Genomic DNA, 17995 nt, shown 5'->3' on the forward strand with positions numbered 1-17995 from the left:
ATACAGCATTACTTATTCTGTTGAACTTGATAAAAACCATTGGTACAAGGGCATTAAATAATGTACATTATGTATATTAATAAAAAAAACCTATGTAATATTTATAACACCGGTCAAGCACTATATATACACATTGTCTATAGTGTGGATTACTGAAGGAAAACAAGTTTGCAGCTTGTAGATATTTTTTGTGGGTCAGCTGGGTGCCTGACCCATGCAGAAAACCATCACCGTGCTTCAGAATGTCTAAACTAAACAGAGAGTTCCACATGTACCACTTATACATGGAAATTCCCGAGATATTTATTGGAATGGAATGTGCATTCACTCCCTAGAGGACGTATCCTGCTTTCCTAATTCCAGAGAGTATTAGGTGCAGGTTGGCAAGAGTCAAGGCTTGGGAATCCCAGAGAGTGTATTGAGGTACTGCTGGAGTCTAACCAGCTAAAACTGCTTGTCATTGAGAGTACTAGACTACCAAGACTGCCACAGTAGGTTGGCTCAATTCTGACCGTCCGTTGCCAAACATGTTATCTTGGAGCCAAATCAGCTCCAAGAAGACCCTGCCTATCTCTCCCCTCCCATCTCCCCCACCCCCACCCCACTCCAAGGAGTATAATCCTCCAAAGACTATAGTCCTAACAAGTGACTATCCTTCTTGGGGGGAAGCAAGTGGGATCTGTTTGGGGCAGAGCTGGTTCCAAACTGATGTACCTTGGAAAGGAATGTTGAATTCCAGACAACATCCTCCAGTGGTCTTGGTAATCAGGTTCCTAAGACAGACAGGTCAGCAGTTCACCAGAGCACTGCTAATGGCAGACCAGCCAACCTAACCCATTGACATGACTTGGAGAGCTAGACTGGGGCAGAGATTGTTCCCACTCTGCTCCTGTTAACCCTGAAAGCCAAAGCGCTAATGGTTAAGGTAATCCTAGTTGGACAAGCAGCGGGTAGCTTGCCAGAGAGAACATAATGACTTGAAGAGGAAACAAGGAAGCAAGTAACAGGATGCAGGTTACCAGGAAGGATGGCGTTTTTTAAAAAAAGTACAATAATATACAAAATGTTAATTGCCTTCTTTTTGAGAAATAAAAGTGGTTTAACAGAATTATTGCTTACAGAGCTGCACCCAATAAATCTGTATTTGCGAATTGTATAATTTGTTTTAATGTTGCAAGCATTCAATAAAATAGTGAAATATATTGAGTTTACCAGGAAATGAAATTGTTCTTCAAATTGACATTTCCTTTTATCTTCTTTGTTTCAGTATACCATACGTGAGAGACAGGAAGAAACCCACAAATAGGATAAAACTAAAAAGGAACTGAAATCTCAAGGGAATTCATTCAGTCAAAGAATTGCACTCCCTCAAGAAATACAAAGAAAAAGAGTTCTAATTCAACATTTTCCCAAAAGCTACTGATAATAATTTTAGTGTCAAACTCAGGACTCATTCTGCTGCACTAGCCTGCTCTAGTCTGGAAGGTTCCTAGGAAAGTTCTGTATTAGGTTGTATTCCTCAAAAAAATCTTCCCTAGATCCCTCAAACCCTAGCCATTACCGCCCTATTTCAAACTTGCCCTTCCTCGCCAAAGTCCTAAAACGCGTTGTTGCCAATCAACTCCACGCACACCTCTCCTCCCACTCCCTCTTCGAACCCCTCCAGTCCGGTTTCCGCCCTGCCCACAGTACCGAGACTGCGCTTGTGAAAGTCACAAACGACATCCTCTCTATCTGTGACCAAGGCTCCCTCTGCCTCCTTATCCTCCTGGACCTCTCCGCAGCTTTCGACACAGTCGATCACGCCATCCTCCTCCACCTCCTTTCCTCCATCATCCACCTCAGTGGGACTGCACTCGCCTGGTTCGAGTCCTACCTCACAAACCGCCAGCTTTACATCTGTACAAACGGCTTTTCCTCCCGCTCTCACCCTATTACTTGCGGGGTACCCAAGGATCCATCCTTGGTCCCCTCCTCTTCCTAATCTATGTACTCCCTCTTGGGGATGTCATCCGCAGATATGGGGTACACTTCCGCATGTATGCGGATGACACCCAACTCTATTTTTCCACCTCACTTTGCAACCCCCAGCCACCTGTTCTGTCAGCCTGTCTGTCAGAGCTTGATGAGCGCAAATTTCCTTCAGCTAAATTTTGACATGACGGAAGCCATACTCTTTGGCTGTCGTCAACATCTAAAATCACATAGTTCTCACCTCCTCCACCTACCCGACCTGCCCCTAAAACTCAATGAACCCATACGCAACCTAGGCATCAGGTTCGACCCCCAATTATCCTTCCTTCCCCACATCCAGTCCCTCACCAGCACTGCTTTCTTCCACCTCCGACGCATCACCCGTCTACGCCAATACCTCTCCCCAAAAGCCACTGAAACCCTGGTCCATGCCTTTGTTACCTCTCGGCTGGACTATTCAAATGCCCTCCTCGCCAGTCTCCCCTCCACTTCCATTCATAAAATCCAGGTCATCCAAAACTTCAACTTCAAGATCCTCACTCTTGTCTCCATTCCTCTGCACTCCCCCCACCTCTCTGACCTCCTCTCTCCTCACAACAGTGCCCGTTGCCTTCGTTCCTCCAGGTCTGGCCTCCTCTTTGTACCCGAATCCTCCGCTCCACCATCGGCGGCTGTGCCTTCAGCCACTATGCCCCAAGTCTCTGGAACTCCCTTCCTCACTCCCTTCGCCTCACCCCCTCTCTTTCTATTTTTAGGTCTCAGCTGAAGACCTTTCTTTTCGACCGCACCTTTGGTCAGCTTCCCCCCCCTCCCCCTGGCTCAGCCCCGGGATTCGTTACTGTGAAGCGCTCTGAGATGCCGTCCAGCGTGGAGGGTGCTATATAAATCCAAGTTGTTGTTGTTGTATTACTGGGTATCATGTATACTTCATTAGTCGGAAGCTTCTGGGAAAGAAAGCAGCTGATTTATTCTAGATTTACTCCAAGTGTGCAATTAACTGCCGCTTTTCACCCACAAAATACACAATCAATTCTCTTTACAGTATATTCTGTAAAGCGCTTTGAGTCGTCTCGAAGATGTGATAAGGGGCTACATCAAATGCAAGGACTATTATTATTATTATTATTATTATTATTTTCACAGTATGTCAGAGCATCCAGAATCTGCAAATTGTAAAAAAAAATTTGAATTTGGAAGCCGTTTTTCTATGAGTTATTTTAAGAACGATGTAAACGGGTTTCAATATTTAGACAAAATGCAAGAATTTGCCAAATTCTGTAGGTTCTGAAATGCTAAGAAAATAGAGTAAACCTTAGATCAAGTAACATTTCTACCCCAGATTGGTTCCAAAGTGCCCATACTCAGAAAACTCAATGACTGATGTTGCTCCTCCCCATAACATATACCTTTATAACCAGCTTCATTGTAGCACTGACATTGTAGCTTGTAACATGAATGAGGTGTGGGCCTCATTCAGCGTGAATGCAGTTAGCCAGACAGCTTGCTTTCCATGCCTTGGCTAGGTCCTGCTTTAAAAATGGAGAATTTCTAGATCAGCAGTTTGCCGCCAATGTTACTTCCAATGCAGGACAGAGGAAGTTTTGTTGGTGGAGGTCTAATGACTTGGAAGTTGTTTTTTTAATGCAAGAGCCAGCTGGTGAATATAGACGTGCGTGTATTCACAATGAAATCAATTATTGCAGTCTCATTATAAGGCAGGTTGGGACTTATTACTGTCTTATAACAAGGATTCAATTTGTCACTTCTCCTAGGAAAGAATTCCATCACAAAGTATACTCTACCATGTAAAGAAACACAACAAATAGCTACAATGGAGGACTGTCCAATAAGCGCTTTCAGGCTAAGTAGAATAATGTATTGTAGAATTCTGTGGGCTATCTGTCAGCCTTGAAAATTTAGCAGATTGCAGACCATTGATAACACTTATCTTTGCAGTAGCCACTTCAGGCCCCAAACTTAATCAATATTTTGCCTGTGAGACCATTCCGGCATTGCTTTCATTTGTGAACACATTGTAATTTTCTTGACAGGGTAAAATTCAGCAATAACAACTTGCATTCATATAGTGTCTCAGAGTGCTTAATTGTGACAGAGTCTGATGCCGAGCCAGGAGTGGGGGCTGGGTGAGGGGGGAGGAAGTGCTCCTAAGCACAGTCAAAGAGGAAGGGCTTCAGGTGTGCTCTGAAAAAGGGAAGGACGGGCAAACCGAAAAAAGATTGAGGGAGCGAGTTCCAAATTTTCGGGGCACGGTGGCTGAAAGCGTGGCTGCCGATGGTGGAGTGGAAGGGACAAAGGACAAGGAGGAGGCTAGAGTCAACCTAGTGGGATCTCTCCTCAGAGCTCAGCTAAGTTAACACTTACCTTCCAGACCAACCAGAACAACCAGTTGCAACCGAGACACTTGTAAGCCGGTGCAGGGTACAATATGATTATTTCAGAAAAGATTTGGAGAATGCTTGGCATGCAGGAGTGTGATATAAGGAGCCTGAAGGCTGTTATTGATCAAAAGCAACAGGAGAGAAAATTGTGTTTATTTGAGATAACAATTTCTGTAGTTTATTTCTCATTAAGCAACCTAAAATAACACAAACCAAAGAGATTATCAAATCAAGATAAGGCTGGAGGTCAAGCAAATTACTGAATCAGCAATGCCTTAAGACTAAGAGATGCAGTGTGGTCTGCATTAAGTGCCAAAGGTTAGTTATCCATCGTGCAGATGAGATTAAATGAGTTGAAGGGTGCTTCTTCATCTGAGCTTCTCTTGTGATTTTTCTGCAACTGATTCAAGACTTGCAGATACCAGATGCAGTTTTATCTGCATTAAGTACCAAAGATCATTTGCCTGCCACACTTGGTTATATACCAATGAGAATGTATAAAGGGGTTTACTGTGCTCTGGATTAAAATTTGTTGTTGTGTACTAAGTGTTATTCTGGTAGTTTATGCGCATTTTCCTCTGTGCACCAAAAAAATCAAGAAAAAAAGAAATAATAATTTGGTCACTCAATCCACGACTGTTTGTGGGACACTGCTGTGTGCAATTGGCTGCCGTGTTTCGCCCACAAATGTACAGTCAATTCACCTTACAGTATATTCTGTGAAGTGCTTTGAGATGTCCAGAAGACGGGAAAAAGCACTATATCAAATACAAGGATTATTATTTATTATTGAATATAATTTAAAAAACGATAGCTACAAACATTGAGAAGGTGTTGAGAATAAAGGTTCCAAAGAAATGCCTTGCAAATTGGATAAGTTTATAAGCTGTTTTTGATAATTTAGTGAATCTTGAGAATAGGAGCAAGCAAGTTGTTGTTGTTGTACTGAAAGCTAAAACCTGGTACAGTAACAGGCAGATGAACATACAACCCTTTTCACTACGGTACAGCTGTTGCAATTGAAAATCAGTGTAGGAAAAATGAAATTATAATGGAAAAAGCAACAAGTGATAAACCAGCAAAATGGGCTTCTCATAACTACAGTAAACAACCAGTTTGTAGTGCACAGGGAATAAAATAGCTGATGGTTTACAAATGTAATTTTGTTGTTGTTGTTAAAATATAAGTGTAGTTTCCCATCTGGTCCTACAGATGTGGAGGGGCTGAATTTTGATAAAAACTAACCTAATCTGTCAGATGATACCGGAATGTCTGATCCTGAAACAAGTTCAGTAATTTTGAAAAGGGAACCTGTCTTTGAACTTTTCATTGTAAATAAGAAGTGAAAATTAGAGTATTGCAAAGGGTGACAAATGCTGGGGTGGGAACTTTTTTGGCAGAATTTGTACAGTCAAAACGAGATTTTGAAGAAAATTTTTTCTGGAAATGTAATTGGGCCCAAAGTCAAGTTCTGTGTGGAGAGGGAGGCTAGTCCTGAGAGCCTTCCTTGCTGGCCAGATAAGAGGTTGCAAATTCCTGCAATTTTAGGAAGTTCTGTATTCAGTCTTGACGGAAGGTAAGTCAATCACTTGGAGTTAGGGATACAAACCCATCATAACAAGCAACAATATAAGGCAAACTTGCACCAGGAGAGTTCACTAGAATTTGTAAGTTAGAAAGAAAGAAGGAGACACAAGAAAAATAAATTGGCTTATTTCCAGCTTGTAAAACGAAACTCACCTTCGGCAGAAGAGGGGCAGGTGTGAACAAGACTAGCACAGCAGAACAGAGGTCAGACCAGTTGTTTGGTGCCGTTTGGAATGTATTAGGATAATGAATCCTGCTCTACCTCTGCTGACTTTTCCTCCTTTATTTCCTCCCGCAATCTCTCCCTCCACATCCACTTCGCCACACACGTCCGCGGTCATACCCTGGTGACCTGGTGATCACTTGGGGCCTCACCGTCTCAGACCTCACCATCTTCGACAAAGTGATCTCGGACCATCACTTCATCTCCGTTAACTTCTCAATCCCTCTCCCCGCTGCCACCCAACCCACCTCCATCTCCTACCACCCCGGAAAACAATCTCGCCCCACTTCCCTCTCAGCTGCCTTGGAATCATCTGAACTCCTTCCCCTCTGGACTTCCACCCGCACCTATCCTCCTCGGTCACTCTTCTCTGCAGCTCCCTCTCCTCCACTCTCGATTCCCTTGCTTCCCTCTCCGGACCATCTCCTATTCACGTAAGTCACCATGGTACACCAGTCACCTCCGCTCCCTTAAAGCACAGGTGCATGCTGCTGAGCGCACCTGGCTTAAATCAAACACGTATACTTTAACAACAACAAAATTACATTTGTAAGCCATCAGCTATTTTATTCCCTGTGCACTACAAACTGGTTGTTTACCGTGTTATGAGAAGCCCATTTTGCTGGTTTATTACTTGTTGCTTTTTCTATAATTTCATACGGATGACACCCAACTCTATCTCTCTGCCTCCACCCTTGACTCCAGGACCACTGCTGTCCTGACTGAATGTTTGTCGGACATCAATTCCTGGATGAGAGCGAACTTTCTTCAGTTGAACGTCAATGAGACCGAAGCTCTCCTGATTGGTTCCCGTCAGCACCTCCTCACCTCAGGCGCTGACAGCATCTCCATCCATGGTCGCACACTCCACCTTACTAAGCCAGTCCGGAACCTTGGGGTCTTGTTTGACCCTCAACTATCCTTTCTACCCCACATCTGCGCCGTGACCCGCTCTGTCTTCCCCCACCTCCACAACATCACCCGGCTCCGCCACTGTCTCACACTGCAGGCCTCCAAAACCCTCATCCATGCTTTCATTACATCGAGGCTCGACTATGCAGATTATGTGACCTCCTAATCCCCTACCATCCTGCTCGCTCACTCCGCTTAGCGGGCTCCAGCCTGCTTCACGTCCCCTGCCTCACTCGCCCCACTATTGGCGGGCAGGCGTTCTGCCACTCTGCCCCCACCCTCTGGTTCTCCATCCCATAGTCCCTCACCTCACCCCCTCCCTTGCCACCTTCTTCGACTGTGCTTTCAATTTCGCTGCTTCCCACCCTGCCTTCCACCCTCTGCCTCCCGAACCCTGACCCCCAGCTTGGGTCCGAAACTCTGTCTGTCCAGCGCCTTGGGACATCCTCCTGACGTGAAAGGCTCTATACAAATGTAATTTTATTGTTGTTGTTGTCGTAGTGCAGAATACTGGATGAACTTAATAAGATCAAAGTTAAACTGGTGACCCAGGAACTGGCACTCCAGTGGTGCACTCCGCAGGATGAAAGTGCAATGTATGTTGAGCCGCAACCATTGTAACAAAGTGGGGAGTGGGTTAGCTGGGTGATAACACCAGACACCAACAAAGTTTTGCTTTAATTGTCATGGATAATAATTACCACATTCAGAAATTTTCACTCCTGTACACGCAGCTATGTTATTCTCTATACCTTGGGTGGTGCTCCTGGCACAAGCTAAAATTACGTACTACATTACAGGAGTGAAACAAACTATTCAGCCCAACTAGTAGTCCTTGCCAGTGTTTATACTCCACACAGAGATGTCTTGAGAGGTTCAAACACAGGTTACTGTCCATCTAGTGAAAGTCAGCTTTCTGATGACAAATTTGGGACCAGTTTAGTTTGGTGGAGATAAGAGCGTCTTGAGCTGGCTCCAAGGTAACATGCTTGACAACAGGAGAACAGAGCTGACTCAATCCTCTCTGGTGGATTTGGTGATCAAATACCTGAATTAGACAGGACTGGATCATGTTGATAATAGTACAACCTTCCTACAAATGGGTCTTAAAGGCCCTTAAGCACTTTGAGAAACCGTCCTGCGTGAAGGGCGCAAAACGTGCAAGTTGTTGTAGTCTTGAGGGAGTAAACATATTGCTGAGTGAATCTGCTATTACCTCCTATTTTTGCAAGTCAATGTCATCATGAGTCAAGTGAGTGTCACACCAGACAGTGGGAAAACACACAATCACACTTGTAAATTGCACAACCTTAATTCGATATATTCCAGTAATTTCGCACACTCACTTGGGTTGGGGGTAGAGGGAGGGCTCTTTTACTATGTTGGGTTCTACCAACCCAAACCTGTGTTCTTGGGATATAGGGGGGCAGGGTGGGTTCTGTCAGCAAGAGATTGAACACTCCACTAAAGTAAACAAACCCAAACTGTGGTTTTGTAAGTTCCTGGTTGCTGGGGGAGGGGAGAGGGAATTCCCCATGTGTCGCTAAAGTGAAAAACAGAATTACAGTAATGTACTTTACTTTAATCCTTACCCGTAATATTTATGGTGTTGCAGTTACTCAACAGGGTAAAATGCAAGTACACAATTATTTTAAAAGTACTGGATGATGATGGAATCCCTCAGAATAAAATAAGTTGTCATGAACTGCAAAATAAGTGTCAGCTTTTAACGGCAGAATTTCAGCTGAGCTGAACAATAGTAATAAGAGACTGGCAAGAACAAAAGAGAATGGCAACAACCTCAACCACTTGTATTTATATAGCGCGCTGCATGCAGGGCAGTGTCTTGGAGCGCATAAGGTTGGCGATGCCTAATGCCCAGCCTGTGAGAGGGAGGAGGTGATTATAAACGTGATTGAAGAGGAAGGTCTTCAGTTGTGATCTAAAAGAGGGGAAGAAGGGGGCAAGATGGAGAGATTGAGAGAGAGAGTTTCAAAGCTTTAAGGTGCAGTGGCTGAAAGTGCAGCTGCCGATGGGTGGAGTGAAAGGGATGAGGCACAAGCAGGAAGCCAGAGCTAGCCAAGTGAAGGCAGGAGGTAGTGGAGTGAATGAACAACAACTTGCACTTATATAGCGCCCGTCACGCAAGGTAGCGTCTCAGAACGCTTAGCAGGGAGGTCAGTAGGGAGGTGCCAGTGTGTGAAAGGATTTGTAGACTTGTGGCACAAACAGAAGTAGAAAAGAATCATGGTAACAGCATTCCAGCACTCCATGTAATCCAATCGGGAAGAACGTGTTCAATTATAATTTTAAAAATACTGGGTACATGAATTGATTCTTCCTTTATCAGGGGGATCGGTGTATGTAGAGTGAGGACAATATTCAGTTATTTTATAGGAACTCAGTTGAAATGTTTGCCTACAAAGCACACAGTTACTAACCACACCTTATAATATATCATGTGAAAAGCTTTATCCTCCCAATGTGAAAGATGTTATATCAAATGTAAGATTATTATTATTATGAATATTATTATTACTATAAAACAAACACTATTCTGGTTCTGTCTTGATACCTTTTCTAGCCCCAATAATGGTTTCCTGTCATCCTGTCCTGGGTGAAAATAAAATTTCTACATTAGTTAAACTGTTAGATTCCTCACTCAGCTCCTTCCTACTTGTACTTGGTAACAGCGACATTAGGTGCAGTGCTACTGGTGAATTAGTTAATACTGCCTACAGTGGAAAAGCTATTTGTAGCTTTCTTTGTAAATGAATCAAACATCCTCTTAAAATGTGTGGTAGAAGGCCAGGGTACATCTGCATCCGATATTTTGTAGTCAGATATTCTGTTATACACTTTCCATAAACACATTCAATGTTGAACAAGCATAAATGTTTTTATTAAATTTCTCCTAATTCTCCTCCTGACAATATGAGATTCATGACAAGAAACACCTGCTTAAAGCAAAACAGATTAATTGGTCCCATAACAACCATTCACAATCAATTTCAGCCACACTGAAACAAAGTATTGCAAACGTATTTGTTTTTTCACTCACAGGAAGGCACTGTGCAGCAGAAACATTTTTCAGATGTGATAAAGCAAGAGAAACAGCAGTCAGCTGCAGGATCTGCCAGTGAGGAGAAAGCAGTGGTAAAACTTGTGTGCGTTTATGACAAGCCTGGTTATGATGACTGACGAACAACAGGAAAAAACAAAACAGAAAACATGCATAAAGAAAAAAACAAGTGGCATGTTTCACTTGTTATTTAGGAAAACTACAAAAGGGGCCATGACAGATCAAGATTATTTTATTTTATAATATGAAAGTTCCGTTTTCTGAAGCCTAATGGCTCTCATTTCTTCAACCTTCCAGGCCTCCAACTCACTGACCCAGAGTACAACTGTGTTCGGTTCGACCCTCATCTCGCCTTCCTCCCTCACATCTGGTCCCGCACCAAACTCCGTACCCCCATCACCCCTGTCCTTGCTGGGCTCCACTGGCTGCCTGTTGTAGAATAGATCAATTTCACGATCCTCACACTCACTTACAAATTACTACATGTCCCGGTGCCTCCCTTCTTCTCTGACCTGCTTACATCCCATTTCACTATCCGCTTCCTTCGCTTAGCTGGCCCTGGACTCCTGCACATCCCTCATCCCCTCTGCTCCTCCATCGGTGGCAGTGCTTTCAGCCACCATGCTCCAAAACTATGGAACTCTGCTCTCAATCCTTCCACCTTTCCTTTCTGCAGTCACCTCCCCCCTCTCCATGGGTCGGGATCAAACTCTGCTGTTGTTAAGCGCTCCGAGACGCCATCCTGCTGTATAAATGCAACTTGTTGTTCTTGAGCAGAAACACATTCCTGCATCTTCAACACAATGCTGGCCTCCATCCCTACTTCACCCCTAATACTCATGAAACTCCCATTCACATCTTCGCACCTCCAGATTCAACATGATCCACAAGCTCCAGCTAATCTAATGCTTTTGGAAGTACCCTTATTTGAATGAAACTTTGCATTCCCATCCCCGCTGCCCTCGCTAGGATCTACTGACTCTCTGCAGATCAAGTTTAAGATCGCGCCTCTCTTTGTAATCGTATCCAGGTTCATTTTTCCTTTTGCCTCCTCTGCTCAGCAAACTCAGGCCTACTGCACATCCTAGCCCTCATCTTCAGACCCTTTCAGATCACGTCCTTTGGATCGCTCTCCATCTCCCACAGTCTTGCCGCCTCTCTATCTACTTTTAAAAGCCCCTAAAAACCCACTTCTTTGACCATGTCTGTGGTTGTTTTTCTCGCTTATCACCCACCCCCAATCAGTGGTAGTCACTATCGCTGCAAAGCAGACATGTGATGGGTGCTATATAAATGAAAGTTTTTGTTTTTCTGTGTGTGTGTGTGTGAGAGAGAGAGAGAGAGAGAGAGTCTCTGTCTGTGGAGGCCAGTTATAGATGAAATGTAATGTTTTTTCCATGCCCGGTTGCCACAATAAATCTTTAGTTTAGCTGCAGTTTAAGGAAAACAATTAATCTTAAGGGAAGTGGTGGGAAACCATTTCCAATGGATAATCTCACACAGTTCAGCTGGCACTGCCACTATTGTAGTGTAACTGCAGCTGGTGCAAAGTGAACTTTCTAAAATTCAAGAACAATGTTTAATAAGTTCTTAAGTAGACAGTCAGTTGGATTTTCTTTGCATCTTTAATGTGAGTGAAACCTCCACAAAGAAGTAGCTGGTATCTAGACAATAGTTTCAGTTATGCTGCAAAAAATGTGCAAATATATTTGTTTTCGACTCACAGGAAGCACTGTGATAAGCACTTATCCAGGTGTGATAAGTCAAAGTAACATAATTTGCATACAAAATGCAGTCAGTACACTTTACAGAAATTGTGAAACATTTTGAAATGTTCTTGGACTTTATAGGCATTTGCAAGGATTTATTTAATTGTTGAGCATTGCAAGTGCACAGTGCTCAAGTAGAACTAGTTAGTATATTATGAAGCTGTGCTGCCAACTCACTGTTGCAACTCCTTTTTACTGTATTATAACTGAGCGAAATGTTATAACAACTCTGCATGTGGATTCTGACAGCCAGATTGTTTCAGCCATTCCAGTATCCTAACATAATAAGAAACTAATACATGTGCATGTGAGTGGTAAATTTTGTTCATTATAGGGTATGAAACATATAAGGGAGACTCAACTTGTAGTAAAGTACTCAGTGAGAGAGTATTTTACACCAACAGGCTTCCCTATTCCTGAAACAAATGGTCTGTGTGGGACAGACGTGTTTTTCTATGGAACACAATGATCTAGTCTAATTTAGCTCCTTAATATGGGGATACATCGTTTTTGTTAAGCTTTGCCTGTGTCTCTTTTCCCCAGCAGAAAGAGGTAAAGGCATTTCCCACACAAAGGCAAGTTAGGAAAAACATTCTGAGTTTTGAAGCTAACCCAACATTTCCACAGTAAACCATTATTAGTCAGCCTTTTGATCTAATACCTTTAGATCTAACAACAATGAAACCTGGGATAGGCATTACTGTATAAATATACAGAATAATGATTAACAATTTAGATGAGCAATTTTATTATATTTTAAATTGGTAATGTTTCTTGTAATTTACTATAAGAGACAGGATTTTGCTAATCTTTACAGATGTTTTCTTCAAAGACAAACCCAAAAACTGAGCTAGACTAAAACTGACATGAAAATTACAAAAGCTGCAAAACTAAACTAAATGTTGTTAAATTTTGCAATGCAAATTACTGTATTTTCCATTCATATCTGCCTTCAAATCCTGATGGATAAGTAATTTAAGGGGAGGAAAAAGAATTAAATTTGAAAGAAGGAAATAAAAATGAGTAAAACCAAGATTGGTACTTCGAAATTTCTGGCATATAGGGACTGTATTCAGGGGATTTTACTGTCATAAACAGAAAAGGGTTACTGATTTTGTAGTTTTGAACCAACTGTAACTTTGTAGCACACTTCAATGGGTTTCATGGCTAACACAATGTGGCAACTGTGAAAAAAATTCCCTTCACCAAATAAACAGTTTCTACAAAATTTGGCTCTTTGTCTTCACTGCATTTGCACTTTAGGGATTTTTTTCAGTCAGGTCAATGCAATTTATTTCCTCAAAATTTGTACATTTTCAAAAAAAAAGAGTGTTTTTGGTTTCTGGGTAACTTTTGTTTAAAAGCTTCGTAACAGTTCTGGCTGTGATCAGTTTTCACAGTAATTAAGGCAGATTCAGCATTTATCACAAGGTGTGCTGGCTTCATTTTTAAATTTAATTGTGTTTTTTTTTTAAAAAAGTTGGTTTCAACAAAGTCCTCCCTTTGGCATTTAATGGCATTAGGTGTCACCCTGGTTCAGTTGGCAGCACCTTTGCCTGTGAGTCAGAAGGTTATGGGTTCAAGCCCTTCATCATGAATTCAAACTCACAATTTCGGCTGACACTGCGGTGGCGGAGGGAGCGCTGCGTTGTTGGATGAGACGTCAAACTGAGGTCCCCTCTGCCGGTTCGGGTGGAGGTTAAAAGATCCCGCAGCACTCTTCGAAAAGAGAAGGGGTTTTCTGGGCAACAATTCCCCCCCAAATAACATTGGCCGTGGCTGTTCTGGGAATGTTGGCTGTGGGAATGATCCGGGAACGTGTTGTTGGCTGCCGCGTTGACCCACAAAGTACACCGTCGCTCCACTCTTTTAACAGTTTTTTAAAAAAAAAAAAAAATCCCGCGAAGCGCTTTGGACGACGTTCCGGCGATGCGTTAAAGGCTGTTCGTGGAACAGTGCCCGCGCCGCGTTCATCCACAAAACACTTTTGTTTCGTGGGTGAGCGCGGCAGCCGACTTGCGCACGGCAGCGTCCCACGGGTGTCTGACGCCCGCAAAAGCCCGTGGCCAGGCTCGAGAGTATCCAAACCAAACTGAAATTCGCACGTGCATCCCACCTACACGTGGAAATCCCGGAGACGGACTGCCGGGACGCGATGAACCCTCTCTCCCTGGAGGGGCGCATCCTGCTGGCCTTGGGGCTCAGGCCGGCAGGAGCCACGGCTCGGGGACCCCGGGGCCGCGCGTTTGGGGAAACTGCCGGGAGTCTTGACCAGCGAACGCCGCGGAGCCTGCCATTGATCTCGCTGCGCGTGCCAAGCTTTCCCGCTGCTGGTCCAGCGAGGACCACCCTCAGCCATCAGGGTTACCAGGAGCTGAGAGGGAGGGCTCCCTGTCTCCCCCCCCAGTGACTGGTCTGCCCTTCCAGGTCTTTACAGCCAATTTACAGGATGAAGCGCTTTGGGACCTCGTCCTGACAATGACAGGCGCTGTACTCCAGACGTGAGGAATACAGTGATATTAAAGCGCGGGGATTAGCAGTTGAGCCGTCGCTGTGACCATCACTCAGACCCCCTCCTCGTGCCTCTTGTCACCGCTCTTCCGCTTCTCAACCGAACTTGACGGCGGAAGAGCCGCGGTACGCCCTCGCCGACGGATGGCGCGGCCAGCCAATCGCAAGGCGCGGCGCCCGAGGGCGGAGGCGGGACGTGGAGCCCAGCGGCCAATGAGGAGGGAGGAGGTGGAGTTCAAACAAGGTAGGTTGTGTCTGGCTTCGGAGGAGAACGGAACGAGCGTGAAAGAGACGGCCGCGCGGCCCGATCCGGCCTCGACCAAAACCCCCGGCCCGGCCCCGCCCTCACACAATACCACCACCCCCCCCCCACCCCTCAACCCCCCTCCTCGGCCCCGCCCCGAACTTCCCGCTCGCGCTGGTTCGAAGTTTAACGGAATGGAAGGTGGGGGAGGAATTTAGGGGCGTTTGAATTGGCTGTGGAACGGCGGGCGGTTGGGAGCGCAGGAGCCGCGCGACCAGAGACGGACTCCGTCCACACTGCACACACAGGAGGGGGAGAGGAGAGAGGAACGAGGGAGAGAGAGGGCTCCACACTCCCCAGAGAGCGGCAGTCACCACGCAGCCCAAAGTCCGAAACTCTCCCTGTGTGTGTGTGTGTGTGTGTGTGTTGTGTCTCTCTCTCTCACTCACTTTCGTTTGAACCATGAAGAAATTCTCGCGGATCTCGAAGCCCGAGGGCGCGGGTTATATCGGTGCCGGGGGCGGCGGCGGCGGAGGAGGCGGCGGCGGCTCGATGGGAAGCGTCAGCAACTATGTGGGCAGAGTGTTCAGTGTGGGCCGCTACCAGGTGACTGTGGAGGAGCTGATCGCTGAAGGTACGAGAGGAGCAGCTGGTGTGTGCAGTGTGTGTGCAGTGTGTGTGTGTGTGTGTGCGGTTACACGAGTGATGGTGAACACGGGGTGGTTATACAAGTGATGGTGAGCAGGGGGTGGTTACACAAGTGATGGTGAGCAGGGGAGGGTTACACAAGTGATGGTGGGCAGAGGGTGGTTACACAAGTGATGGTGGGCAGAGGGTGGTTACACAAGTGATGGTGAGCAGGGGGAGGTTACACAAGTGATGGTGAGCAGGGGAGGGTTACACAAGTGATGGTGAGCAGGGGAGGGTTACACAAGTGATGGTGAGCAGGGGAGGGTTACACAAGTGATGGTGGGCAGGGGTGGTTACACAAGTGATGGTGGGCAGGGGGTGGTTACACAAGTGATGGTGGGCATGGGAGGGTTACACAAGTGATGGTGAGTAGTGAGTGGTTACACAATTGATGGTGGGCAGAGGGTGGTTACACAAGTGATGGTGGGCAGAGGGTGGTTACACAAGTGATGGTGGGCAGAGGGTGGTTACACAAGTGATGGTGAGCAGGGGGAGGTTACACAAGTGATGGTGAGCAGGGGGAGGTTACACAAGTGATGGTGAGCAGGGGGAGGTTACACAAGTGATGGTGAGCAGGGGGAGGTTACACAAGTGATGGTGGGCAGGGGGAGGTGGTTGCACAAGTGATGGTGAGCAGTGGGTGGTTACACAAGTGATGGTGGGCAGGGGAGGGTTACACAAGTGATAGTGAGCAGGGGGTGGTTACACAAGTGATGGTGGGCAGAGGGTGGTTACACAGTGATGGTGGGCAGGGGAGGGTTACACAAGTGATAGTGAGCAGGGGGTGGTTACACAAGTGATGGTGGGCAGAGGGTGGTTACACAGTGATGGTGGGCAGGGGGTGGTTACACAGTGATGGTGGGCAGGGGGTGGTTACACAGTGATGGTGGGCAGGGGGTGGTTACACAGTGATGGTGGGCAGGGGATGGTTACACAGTGATAGTGAGCAGGGGGAGGTTACACAAGTGATGGTGAGCAGGGGGAGGTGGTTGCACAAGTGATGGTGAGCAGTGGGTGGTTGCACAAGTGATGGTGGGCAGGGGAGGGTTACACAAGTGATGGTGAGCAGTGGGTGGTTACACAGTGATGGTGGGCAGGGGGTGGTTACACAGTGATGGTGGGCAGGGGGTGGTTACACAGTGATAGTGAGCAGGGGGTGGTTATGCAAGTGAAGGTGAGTAGGGAGTGGTTACACAAGTGATGGTGGGCAGGGAGTGGTTACACAAGTGATGGTGGGCAGGGGGTTGTTACACAAGTGATGGTGGGCAGGGGTGGTTACACAGTGATGGTGGGCAGGGGGTGGTTACACAAGTGATGGTGGGCAGGGGGTGGTTACACAGTGATGGTGGGCAGGGGGTGGTTACACAGTGATAGTGAGCAGGGGGTGGTTACATGACTGAAAGTGAGCAGGGGTTGGTTACACAAGTGATAGTGAGCAGGAGGTAGTTACACGAATGATAGTGAGCAGGAGGTGGTCACACAAGTAATTGTGAACAGAAGAGGGCCATGAGAGTGATTGTGAACCGAAGAAGCTCACGCTCCGGGATGCTACCCCGCGTGAAGGGCGCTATATAAATGCAAATTGTTGTTGATGGTGAGCAAGAAGGAGTCACACATGGAGGAGCAGGATGTGAGGTTTCACTCTCCTGGGACTATGAATGACAGGAGCAAGGAGGGAAGTCTTTTTGTTTGTACAAGTTTTTCAGTGCAAGTTTAGAATCTGTTGTATTGAGAGACTGGAGAGGATCTTTCCAAAAACTTCACTTTTCCTCCCCCAAATGTCCACACACCCTCTGTAATTTTATTTTGATGTCGTATATTGATTCCTTAGCCAGTAGTGTGTTTTAACATAAGTGCGACGTATCATTTCAGTTTGATTTTCTCTGCAGTCCTACGCTTTCAAATTTCAGAATGGTGAAATATCTCCAATCCATTTGTATGTGGCTTCTGTATGGTTTTCTGGGTCAGCAGCATGTTAAGATTTCTTGCATTACAAGAATTTATTTTTCAATGTGGACAAATTACAGCAGAGTTGCCTGACTGAAAAATGGATATGTTATATTGGCAGTATTCAAGTAAACTTAAACTAATTCAGTAAGTTTGGTCTTTCTTGATTTATGCGGATGTAGTGTCTGTTGCAAATACAGTAGTACTGAAATTATTTTTAACAGAATCAAATTTAGGCTTTTTTTGCAAACCACCTTCCTCCCTATACATTGCTGCAGTTAAAATGGATACCTAGAGAAACCATGTGACACGTACATACAAACGTGCATTTATATAACGCTTTGCACGTTGGAAGGATGTCCCAAAGTACTGGACAGTGTTAAGGTTTGTGCTTGAGCTGGGGACGGGAGGTGAGGGTTTTGGAAGGTTGCCTAAAGTGCAGTCAAAGAGGAAGGTGTTGAGGCGGACCTTGAAGGAGGAGTGGAAAGGTGCAAGAATAGAGTTCCAGCCAGAAAGTGGGGCATTTATGCTGAAAGTCTGACTTCTGAGGGTGGGGTGGGGACATGAAGCAGGCCGATGCCCACTGAACAGAGGTTGCAAATGGGTTTGTACGTATTGAGGAGGTGACAGATAGGGTGGAGGCAAAACCCTGGAGGC

The 17995-nt window shown here is 45.6% G+C and overlaps 1 protein-coding gene across 3 annotated transcripts in view; it reads left to right on the forward strand.

Annotated features, from left to right (window-relative positions):
• Window positions 1-14868: 14868 nt before the first annotated feature.
• The window catches only part of bmp2k (BMP2 inducible kinase), a 68202-nt gene continuing 65075 nt past the window's right edge, over window positions 14869-17995 (forward strand). For all 3 annotated transcript variants that reach the window (XM_007896976.2, XM_007896978.2, XM_007896977.2), the window contains exon 1: window positions 14869-15335. In XM_007896976.2, coding sequence (XP_007895167.2) covers window positions 15164-15335 — 172 coding nt within the window. In that variant the 5' untranslated portion in view covers window positions 14869-15163. The remainder of the gene's footprint in view (window positions 15336-17995) is intronic.

This window comes from Callorhinchus milii, unplaced genomic scaffold (assembly GCF_018977255.1).
Source record: "Callorhinchus milii isolate IMCB2004 unplaced genomic scaffold, IMCB_Cmil_1.0 Scaffold1, whole genome shotgun sequence".
Classification (NCBI taxonomy): Eukaryota; Metazoa; Chordata; class Chondrichthyes; order Chimaeriformes; family Callorhinchidae; genus Callorhinchus; species Callorhinchus milii.